Raw genomic sequence first — 12,261 nt, forward strand, 5'->3', positions numbered from 1 at the left:
GCGTACACATGCCTCACATCCTCGATAAAAACTTTTCACTGCTTCTAACAACTTGCCTCCCACACCATATATTCTTAATACCTTCCACAGAGCATCTCTATCAACTCTGTCATATGCCTTCTCCAGATCCATAAATGCTACATACAAATCCATTTGCTTTTCTAAGTATTTCTCACATACATTCTTCAAAGCAAACACCTGATCGACACATCCTCTACCGCTTCTGAAACCACACTGCTCTTCCCCAATCTGATGCTCTGTACATGCCTTCACCCTCTCAATCAATACCCTCCCATATAATTTACCAGGAATACTCAACAAACTTATACCTCTGTAATTTGAGCACTCACTCTTATCCCCTTTGCCTTTGTACAATGGCACTATGCATGCATTCCGCCAATCCTCAGGCACCTCACCATGAGTCATACATACATTAAATAACCTTACCAACCAGTCAACAATACAGTCACCCCCTTTTTTAATAAATTCCACTGCAATACCATCCAAACCTGCTGCCTTGCCGGCTTTCATCTTCCGCAAAGCTTTTACTACCTCTTCTCTGTTTACCAAATCATTTTCCCTAACCCTCTCACTTTGCACACCACTTCGACAAAAACACCCTATATCTGCCACTCTATCATCAAACACATTCAACAAACCTTCAAAATACTCACTCCATCGCCTTCTCACATCACCACTACTTGTTATCACCTCCCCATTTGCGCCCTTCACTGAAGTTCCCATTTGCTACCTTGTCTTACGCACTTTATTTACCTCCTTCCAGAACATCTTTTTATTCTCCCTAAAATTTAATGATACTCTCTCACCCCAACTCTCATTTGCCCTCTTTTTCACCTCTTGCACCTTTCTCTTGACCTGTCTCTTTCTTTTATACATCTCCCACTCAATTGCATTTTTTCCCTGCAAAAATCGTCCAAATGCCTCTCTCTTCTCTTTAACTAATAATCTTACTTCTTCATCCCACCACTCACTACCCTTTCTAATCAACCCACCTCCCACTCTTCTCATGCCACAAGCATCTTTTGCGCGATCCATCATATATATATGTATATATAGGAGGGATGTCTGATCATTATCTTGTGGAGGCTAAGGTGAAGATTTGTATGGGTTTTCAGAAAAGAAGAGTGAATGTTGGGGTGAAGAGGGTGGTGAGAGTAAGTGAGCTTGAGAAGGAGACCTGTGTGAGGAAGTACCAGGAGAGACTGAGTACAGAATGGAAAAAGGTGAGAACAATGGAAGCAAGGGGAGTGGGGGAGGAATGGGATGTATTTAGGGAATCAGTGATGGATTGCGCAAAAGATGCTTGTGGCATGAGAAGAGTGGGAGGTGGGTTGATTAGAAAGGGTAGTGAGTGGTGGGATGAAGAAGTAAGAGTATTAGAGAAAGAGAAGAGAGAGGCATTTGGACGATTTTTGCAGGGAAAAAATGCAATTGAGTGGGAGATGTATAAAAGAAAGAGACAGGAGGTCAAGAGAAAGGTGCAAGAGGTGAAAAAAAGGGCAAATGAGAGTTGGGGTAAGAGAGTATCATTAAATTTTAGGGAGAATAAAAAGATGTTCTGGAAGGAGGTACATAAAGTGCGTAAGACAAGGGAGCAAATGGGAACTTCGGTGAAGGGCGCAAGTGGGGAGGTGATAACAAGTAGTGGTGATGTGAGAAGGAGATGGAGTGAATATTTTGAAGGTTTGTTGAATGTGTTTGATGATAGAGTGGCAGATATAGGGTGTTTTGGTCGAGGTGGTGTGCAAAGTGAGAGGGTTAGGGAAAATGATTTGGTATACAGAGAAGAGGTAGTGAAAGCTTTGCGGAAGATGAAAGCTGGCAAGGCAGCAGGTTTGGATGGTATTGCAGTGGAATTCATTAAAAAAGGGGGTGACTGTATTGTTGACTGGTTGGTAAGGTTATTTAATGTATGTATGACTCATGGTGAGGTGCCTGAGGATTGGCGGAATGCGTGCATAGTGCCATTGTACAAAGGCAAAGGGGATAAGAGTGAGTGCTCAAATTACAGAGGTATAAGTTTGTTGAGTATTCCTGGTAAATTATATGGGAGGGTATTGATTGAGAGGGTGAAGGCATGTACAGAGCATCAGATTGGGGAAGAGCAGTGTGGTTTCAGAAGTGGTAGAGGATGTGTGGATCAGGTGTTTGCTTTGAAGAATGTGTGTGAGAAATACTTAGAAAAGCAAATGGATTTGTATGTAGCATTTATGGATCTGGAGAAGGCATATGATAGAGTTGATAGAGATGCTCTGTGGAAGGTATTAAGAATATATGGTGTGGGAGGAAAGTTGTTAGAAGCAGTGAAAAGTTTTTATCGAGGATGTAAGGCATGTGTACGTGTAGGAAGAGAGGAAAGTGATTGGTTCTCAGTGAATGTAGGTTTGCGGCAGGGGTGTGTGATGTCTCCATGGTTGTTTAATTTGTTTATGGATGGGGTTGTTAGGGAGGTAAATGCAAGAGTTTTGGAAAGAGGGGCAAGTACGAAGTCTGTTGGGGATGAGAGAGCTTGGGAAGTGAGTCAGTTGTTGTTCGCTGATGATACAGCGCTGGTGGCTGATTCATGTGAGAAACTGCAGAAGCTGGTGACTGAGTTTGGAAAAGTGTGTGGAAGAAGAAAGTTAAGAGTAAATGTGAATAAGAGCAAGGTTATTAGGTACAGTAGGGTTGAGGGTCAAGTCAATTGGGAGGTGAGTTTGAATGGAGAAAAACTGGAGGAAGTGAAGTGTTTTAGATATCTGGGAGTGGATCTGGCAGCGGATGGAACCATGGAAGCGGAAGTGGATCATAGGGTGGGGGAGGGGGCGAAAATCCTGGGGGCCTTGAAGAATGTGTGGAAGTCGAGAACATTATCTCGGAAAGCAAAAATGGGTATGTTTGAAGGAATAGTGGTTCCAACAATGTTGTATGGTTGCGAGGCGTGGGCTATGGATAGAGTTGTGCGCAGGAGGATGGATGTGCTGGAAATGAGATGTTTGAGGACAATGTGTGGTGTGAGGTGGTTTGATCGAGTGAGTAACGTAAGGGTAAGAGAGATGTGTGGAAATAAAAAGAGCGTGGTTGAGAGAGCAGAAGAGGGTGTTTTGAAGTGGTTTGGGCACATGGAGAGATGAGTGAGGAAAGATTGACCAAGAGGATATATGTGTCGGAGGTGGAGGGAACAAGGAGAAGAGGGAGACCAAATTGGAGGTGGAAAGATGGAGTGAAAAAGATTTTGTGTGATCGGGGCCTGAGCATGCAGGAGGGTGAAAGGAGGGCAAGGAATAGAGTGAATTGGAGCTATGTGGTATACCGGGGTTGACGTGCTGTCAGTGGATTGAAGCAGGGCATGTGAAGCGTCTGGGGTAAACCATGGAAAGCTGTGTAGGTATGTATATTTGCGTGTGTGGACGTATGTATATACATGTGTATGGGGGGGGTTGGGCCATTTCTTTCGTCTGTTTCCTTGCGCTACCTCGCAAACGCGGGAGACAGCGACAAAGTATAATAAAAATAAAAGAAAAAAAAAAAAAAATATATATATATATATATATATATATATATATATATATATATATATATGATGAGAGAGCTTGGGAAGTGAGTCAGTTGTTGTTCGCTGATGATACAGCACTGGTGGCTGATTCATGTGAGAAACTGAAGAAGCTGGTGACTGAGTTTAGTAAAGTATGTGAAAGAAGAAAGTTAAGAGTAAATGTGAATAAGAGCAAGGTTATTAGGTACAGTAGGGTTGAGGGTCAAGTCAATTGGGAGGTAAGTTTGAATGGAGAAAAACTGGAGGAAGTAAAGTGTTTTAGATATCTGGGAGTGGATCTGGCAGCGGATGGAACCATGGAAGCGGAAGTGGATGATAGGGTGGGGGAGGGGGCGAAAATTCTGGGAGCGTTGAAGAATGTGTGGAAGTCGAGAACATTATCTCGGAAAGCAAAAATGGGTATGTTTGAAGGAATAGTGGTTCCAACAATGTTGTATGGTTGCGAGGCGTGGGCTATGGATAGAGTTGTGCGCAGGAGGATGAATGTGCTGGAAATGAGATGTCTTCTGTCATTCATCCACCACTCTTGTACTATAAAATATTTCTTTACATCCTATTTAACATGTTTCTTACTTCAGTTCATGTTCAGTGCATGTTATGTTCTCTAATTGCTCAAAACCCACATCTCTCAAAGACCTGCTCACTGTCTACATCATTGATTTCTAAAAACTAAAGGTTGTGATAAGATCACCATTCATTCTTTTCTCTTTCAACCATCTAGCCTTTCCTTGTAAATGAGCTCTTTTAAGTCTGATATCATCTTTGTTGCCTTCCTCTGGACCTTCTCTATAAGCTCTTTGTGCTTCTTTAGGTGAAGCGACCTGAGAAGCATATTCTAGTATTGGCCTTAAGTAGGATATGAAGAACTTACTAAAAATTTCCTTATCCATATACTTGAAAGCTATTCTGATATAGCTCATAAACAGCTTGTCTCCTTAACTATTCTCCTGGTCTGCAGGAGGTGTTGAGAGGTCATGTAGGATGAGACTGAAGACTATTAGAGAGACAACTGTTCCTAAGAGGTTCTCCATTGTAATTTCAGGGTTTTGGAAGTAGTGACTCTTACCTGTCAGTCTGCAACAAAATTGGCTTACCATTTCTTTGCCATTTCTGTGGAAGGCAGTGTCAGGTATCCTTTGTGTGAGGATGTGTCAAATGCTTTGTTGATTCCAGCTGTTAATAAAACAGTGCTAAACGAGGGGATGTGGTTGGTTGAAGCTATACAGAATATGTTGTGTGAGGTCAGTATGCAGTGATTCAGTCTAAAGCTGTGCTGTGTGGGTGAGAGAGGGAATGTTGTTTGGTTTTCTTATGTGCAGTCTGAGCACCATTTAGTTCTGCAGTAAATAAGGAAGATCTTTTGAAAATTTTACTGTCATGTGTACATTACACATGACAGCTAGACTGAGTGTGAACGAGTGTGGCCTTAGTTGTCTTTTCCTAGCGCTACCTTGCTCACACATGGGGGGAGGGGGTGCTATTTCATGTGTGGTGGGGTGGTGGCAGGAATGGATGAAGGCAGCATGTACATGTGTATATATGTATATGTCTGTGTATGTATATGTATGTATAAGTTGAAATGTATAGGTATGTATATGTGCATGTGGACGTTCATGTATATACATTTGTGAGCGGGTGGGTTGGGCCATTCTTCATCTGTTTCATTGCGCTACCTCGCTAACACAGGAGACAGTGACAAAGTATAATAAAAAAGAAAGTAATTTTTCTTCAGTAACAGCAAAATCTATACCACCTCATTGTGAGCCATCACTGAATATACCCTTTCTGTTATCATGAAGTCTCAAACTGAAGGAATTTAGATTGTGTTATTACACCACAAAAGAGCCCACCTCATCCTCCTCCCATGTGGAATGCAGCCTCAAAGCTGCATGAACCCCATATAAGGGGTCCTCAAGTTACACAACTATCTTTTCAACTATTCTTTCCATATTTTGCATCCCCCAATAAAGAAATAAATTTCAACAACTCAAACATTCTTGATCGTCTTATTTCACAATTACACCTAATGTACACGCACAATAATGATGGTAATAAGAGTTCTTATAATTTGGTTGTTCAAACATAGTTCTTATTAAAAAAATCATTATCATATAAAATATAACATTTATTAATATATTTGTAGAAAAAAGAATCATCACAATGAAGTATAAGTTGTATTATTATACATATAAAAAGTTCTCAGTGAATGTAGGTTTGCGGCAGGGGTGTGTGATGTCTCCATGGTTGTTTAATTTGTTTATGGATGGGGTTGTTAGGGAGGTAAATGCAAGAGTCCTGGAAAGAGGGGCAAGTATGAAGTCTGTTGGGGATGAGAGAGCTTGGGAAGTGAGTCAGTTGTTGTTCGCTGATGATACAGCGCTGGTGGCTGATTCATGTGAGAAACTGCAGAGGCTGGTGACTGAGTTTGGTAAAGTGTGTGGAAGAAGAAAGTTAAGAGTAAATGTGAATAAGAGCAAGGTTATTAGGTACAGTAGGGTTGAGGGTCAGGTCAATTGGGAGGTGAGTTTGAATGGAGAAAAACTGGAGGAAGTGAAGTGTTTTAGATATCTGGGAGTGGATCTGTCAGCGGATGGAACCATGGAAGCGGAAGTGGATCATAGGGTGGGGGAGGGGGCGAAAATTTTGGGAGCCTTGAAAAATGTGTGGAAGTCGAGAACAGTATCTCGGAAAGCAAAAATGGGTATGTTTGAAGGAATAGTGGTTCCAACAATGTTGTATGGTTGCGAGGCGTGGGCTATGGATAGAGTTGTGCGCAGGAGGATGGATGTGCTGGAAATGAGATGTTTGAGGACAATGTGTGGTGTGAGGTGGTTTGATCGAGTAAGTAACGTAAGGGTAAGAGAGATGTGTGGAAATAAAAAGAGCGTGGTTGAGAGAGCAGAAGAGGGTGTTTTGAAATGGTTTGGGCACATGGAGAGAATGAGTGAGGAAAGATTGACCAAGAGGATATATGTGTCGGAGGTGGAGGGAACGAGGAGAAGAGGGAGACCAAATTGGAGGTGGAAAGATGGAGTGAAAAAGATTTTGTGTGATCGGGGCCTGAACATGCAGGAGGGTGAAAGGAGGGCAAGGAATAGAGTGAATTGGAGCGATGTGGTATACAGGGGTTGACGTGCTGTCAGTGGATTGAATCAAGGCATGTGAAGCGTCTGGGGTAAACCATGGAAAGCTGTGTAGGTATGTATATTTGCGTGTGTGGACGTGTGTATGTACGTGTGTATGGGGGTTGGGCCATTTCTTTCGTCTGTTTCCTCGCGCTACCTCGCAAACGCGGGAGACAGCGACAAAGTATAAAAAAAAAAAAAAAAAAAAAAAAAAAAAAAAAGTTTCCAGATGCATCAAATATTTTTGGAATCTGTTTTCAAAGAGTGAAGTTTGGTTCTAGGAAACCAGTCCAACGACTGCCCACTTTCGTGAAATAACCATTCAACGGAAGATTAACTACAGCCTTTAACCACATCAAAATTCATAGTTGTACCATTTGGGAATACACTAACCATTTTTGTTTTGAGGAAAAGCAAGGGATAAGGGGATAAAAGCTCCAATTTAGACCCAGTTCCAAAAGATGAGGCTCCTAATCAGAAATAAAAGGGTTTCCAGTTTCAGAGCTTAAATTCTGAGGCAGTGATACAGCATAAATATCTTTATAATGACAAATGGATTCTACTTGAATGAATTCTCAATAAAAGCACACAATTAAATTTCACCTAACCTTTGATGGATTCTAACCATTGATTGGTGTAAACTGGCATATTTAGTGATATAAAGGACTCTGAAAAACTACTGATATAAGTTGCAAAATCAAAACTATTCTTTCAAACTATTCGCCATTTCCCGCGTTAGCAAGGCAGCGTTAAGAACAGAGGACTGGGCCTCTGAGGGAATATCCTCACCTGGCAAAATATATACATAAAAAAAAATATCCCAGTACTCAGAATTTCTTCCTTTTTCATATTTCATTTTTTTCATAATAATACATGTTTGGTGTGGGAGGCTAGCTTTCAGTAGTGGTGAAGAGTTTTTATCAAGACAGTAAGGCTAGAGTATGAGTAGGTAGAGAGAAGGGTGAATGGTTCCAGGTGAAAGCAGATCTGTAGCAACAGGGCTGTTTAATTTGTTTACGGATGGAGTGGTGAGGAAGGTATTGCAAAGGTCTTGGAGAGAGAGGCAGGCAGAGGATGAGGTGGGCCTAGGAAGAAACCCAGTTGTTGCTTGCTGATGACATGCCAATGAAGGGTAATGTGAGAAAGGAAGAAGTTGAGAGTAAATGTGAATAAATGGAAAGTTGTTCAGTTCAGCAGTGTAGAGATGGGTTAGGTGGGATGGACAGGTGTGAACGTGACAGAGAACAGACCCATGGTTGCAGAGGCAAGTCATTGGGTGGGTAAGGGGTCAAAGGTTTTAGTAGCAGTAAGGAATGTGTGGAAAGAGAGGTGGCTATCCGGTAAGGCAAAATTGGGTGTGTTTGGAGGTATTGTAGTCCCAAAGATATGGTACGGATACAAGACGTGGGTTATAGATGAAAATGTAGAGAAGGATGCATGTGTTAGCAATGAAATGTTTGAGAACAATAAGTGGTGCAAGGAAGGCTGATCAAGTATGTAATGAGAGGGTGAGATAGAAGTGTGGAAATAAGAAGGCTTTGTTTGAGAGCTGAAGATAGTGCTGAAATGGTCTTAAGATATGGAGAGAATTAGTAAGGGGAGTGAATAAAAACATTAGATAAAAGTAGTAGGCAGGAAAATTAGGCAGGACCATTAAGTAGATGTAGTCAGTAAGAACATTAGGTAGGAGCCTCTGCAAACACTGCACTAGAATTGCCCTTTGCTGGTGGCCTATTAAGAGTAAGGCACTAAAGGCTACAAAACATCAATGGAGTTATGGAGAGACTATTGCTGTGGCCACCTCCCTTGAGGGAATTCCAGGTGGAAACAGGCATCAGAGATAAAGATACATAGAGTGAAAAGAGGTTGATGAAGAGAGCATATGTGTCTGAAGTGGAGGGGACAAGAAGGGAAGAAACCAAACAGGAATTGGGGGGATGGAATGAGAAATTTTTTCGATGCTCTGGGCCTGATCATGTGGGAGGGTGAAAGGTATGCAAAGGACAGTGAATCTGAGTAATGTGATATACTTGAAGCAATGCGCTGTAAATAAACTGAACCAGAGCACATCAAACAGCCAGAGTTAACCATGGAAAGGTCTGTGAGGCCTCACTGTGGACAGAGGGTTATGGTTTCAATACATTATACATGACAGCTAGTAAATGGATGTGAGTGAATGACACCTTTTCTCTGCCTGTTTATAGTTCTGCCTCACTAACATGAGAAATGGCAAACAAGTTCAACAAAAAAAAATATTACATTTATCTTCCAACCCATTTGAAAAAATTACATCTAGCATTAGGGTCTCCTTCTTTTCCTACACCCCTGGCACATGCATAGAACTGACGGTTTATATTTGGGCCTTTCTTCTTGACAGTCAACAGCACAGTAGGTTCCTTGTGGCCAGAACAGAGGGGAGGAGGTTGTGGTCCCTTCATTAAGAAACCCCATCCTGACTTCTTGGCTTGATTAGATGACTTCGAACCAGATTCTGGGCAAGTTTTAATGTCCTCTGCTACAGTCGAAAAGCAATTTGAAGAAATATCGAGAGGGCAAGAACCTGAACCTTCATATGATTCTGAAATGATATGACTTGAATCATTTACATGGGTTGCTGCACTCAGTGAATCTTCAGTTTCACTCAGATTTTGATCTAGACTCTGACTCTCCCATCTGTTGCCTTCTAAGTTTGATGATACTGTCTGATTCTTCTGGTTACTTACTTTTGAAACAAAGAAGCTACTAAGCTTCATTTGCTTTTCTACTTGGACTTTTTTGTTTGCAGACTTTGTTTGGGTGTTACTACTTTTTCTTTTGGCTGTACTCGGTAAAGTTTTACCAGTTAAGCTTCCTGTCTTTGAAAGAGGAAAGGAATTCTTATTTGTTTTTGTTTGGCACTCAGGTGAGGAAGATATTGGCTGAAAATATGATGACAACTTTTGCTGTTGTCCTCGAAATTCTGGGAAAAATTTAGTACACATGCATGGAAATTTAACTGAAGAAACTAATTCTCCTGTTATCACAATAGCCACTGGACAGTGATCACTTCCCATTACGTCCTGAAGAATCAAACTGTCCTCTACATATGGAAGGAATTCCTCATTACAGAGTAAATAATCTATCCTAGTTCCATAATTGGTGGACCTAGCATTAGTAAAGGTATTCCAGCAAGAGAAAGCCTCCTTTCTGTCTGGGTAAAAGTAACGAAATGTATCAACTACTCTAAAGTCTGTTCCAGACACAAGTAAATGATCATCAGAAAATTCCTCTGCTTCAATATCTGTGTGCCTTGCCTTTCCCTCTGGCTTTCTGTGTGGATCATTTTTTTCTAAATCTTCTCTTACTAATGTTATTTGAGCATCTACATCTTTATACATGATATGCCCTTCATCTGAGTTATAACTGACAAGATCTTGGTGTACATCAGTTCCTGTCTTCTCTGACATTGATGAAAGAGAAGGAATTTGACTTGCCTCCTGACTCTGTGGGCTGATTCTGTCTTTGCTGCTTGTACCACTTGGAAATGCATTCATTTCATATTCTTTACAAAATCTTTTTTCAACACTCCGATCTATTTCCTTCCTGCACAGTGGAATGAGAAACTTGTCCAGGTACCTTCTTTCCAGCCGATCTTCAAATATCTGCAGCAAAAGGTCGAAAATTTCAGATTAGTACTGTATCTTTCTTTAAAAAATATCTTCTCGACACACTGGAAGATATTTTAGTAAAATTTTCATCACAGCTAAGCAGTTACTGTATCTTTCTTTAAAAAATATCTTCTCGACACACTGGAAGATATTTTAGTAAAATTTTCATCACAGCAAAGCAGTTAAAGAATGTCCTCATATGCCTCCATCATTCATAATGTTTATTATATATCTATTTATTTTGCTTTGTCGCTGTCTCCAGCGTTTGCGAGGTAGCGCAAGGAAACAGACAAAAGAAATGGCCCAACCCACCCCCATACACATGTATATACATACAAGTCCACACACGCAAATATACATACCTATACATCTCAATGTACACATATATATATATATATATATATATATATATATATATATATATATATATATATATATATACACACACAGACACATACATATATACCCATGCACACAATTCACACTGTCTGCCTTTATTCATTCCCATCGCCACCTCGCCACACATGGGATACCATCCCCCTCCCCCCTCATGTGTGCGAGGTAGCGCTAGGAAAAGACAACAAAGGCCACATACGTTCACACTCAGTCTCTAGCTGTCATGCAATAATGCCCGAAACCACAGCTCCCTTTCCACATCCAGGCCCCACACAACTTTCCATGGTTTACCCCAGACGCTTCACATGCCCTGAATCAATCCACTGACAGCACGTCAACCCCGGTATACCACATCGATCCAATTCACTCTATTTCTTGCCCGCCTTTCACCCTCCTGCTTGTTCAGGCCCCGATCACACAAAATCTTTTTCACTCCATCTTTCCACCTCCAATTTGGTCTCCCACTTCTCCTCGTTCCCTCCACCTCCGACACATATATCCTCTTGGTCAATCTTTCCTCGCTCATTCTCTCCATGTGCCCAAACCATTTCAAAACACCCTCTTCTGCTCTCTCAACCACGCTCTTTTTATTTCCACACATCTCTCTTACCCTTACATTACTTACTCGATCAAACCACCTCACACCACACATTGTCCTCAAACATCTCATTTCCAGCACATACACCCTCCTGCGCATAACTCTACCCATAGCCAACGCCTCGTAACCATACAACATTGTTGGAACCACTATTCCTTCAAACATACCCATTTTTGCTTTCCGAGATAATGTTCTCGACTTCCACACATTCTTCAAGGCTCCCAGGATTTTCGCCCCCTCCCCCACCCTATGATTCACTTCCACTTCCATGGTTCCATCCGCTGCCAGATCCACTCCCAGATATCTAAAACACTTTACTTCCTCCAGTTTTGCTCTATTCAAACTTACCTCCCAATTGACTTGACCCTCAACCCTACTGTACCTAATAACCTTGCTCTTATTCAAATTTACTCTTAACTTTCTTCTTTCACACACTTTACCAAACTCAGTCACCAGCTTCTGCAGTTTCTCACATGAATCAGCCACCAGCGCTGTATCATCAGCGAACAACAACTGACTCACTTCCCAAGCTCTCTCATCCACAACAGACTTCATACTTGCCCCTCTTTCCAAAACTCTTGCATTCACCTCCATAACAACCCCATCCATAAACAAATTAAACAACCATGGAGACATCACACACCCCTGCCGCAAACCTACATTCACTGAGAACCAATCACTTTCCTCTCTTCCTACACGTACACATGCCTTACATCCTCGATAAAAACTTTTCACTGCTTCTAACAACTTGCCTCCCACACCATATATTCTTAATACCTTCCACAGAGCATCTCTATCAACTCTATCATATGCCTTCTCCAGATCCATAAATGCTACATACAAATCCATTTGCTTTTCTAAGTATTTCTCACATACATTCTTCAAAGCAAACACGTGCTCCACACATCCTCTACCACTTCTGAAACCACACTGCTCTTC

The 12,261-nt window shown here is 41.4% G+C and overlaps 1 protein-coding gene across 2 annotated transcripts in view; it reads right to left on the bottom strand.

Annotated features, from left to right (window-relative positions):
- Positions 1–6,894: 6,894 nt before the first annotated feature.
- Positions 6,895–12,261, bottom strand: part of LOC139752796 (DNA-(apurinic or apyrimidinic site) endonuclease 2-like) — a 30,039-nt gene continuing 24,672 nt past the window's right edge. For both annotated transcript variants that reach the window (XM_071668712.1, XM_071668713.1), the window contains one exon: positions 6,895–10,322. In XM_071668712.1, the coding sequence (XP_071524813.1) occupies positions 8,943–10,322 (1,380 nt within the window). In that variant the 3' untranslated portion in view covers positions 6,895–8,942. The remainder of the gene's footprint in view (positions 10,323–12,261) is intronic.

The sequence above is a fragment of the Panulirus ornatus genome, chromosome 13 (assembly GCF_036320965.1).
Source record: "Panulirus ornatus isolate Po-2019 chromosome 13, ASM3632096v1, whole genome shotgun sequence".
NCBI classification, from domain to species: Eukaryota; Metazoa; Arthropoda; class Malacostraca; order Decapoda; family Palinuridae; genus Panulirus; species Panulirus ornatus.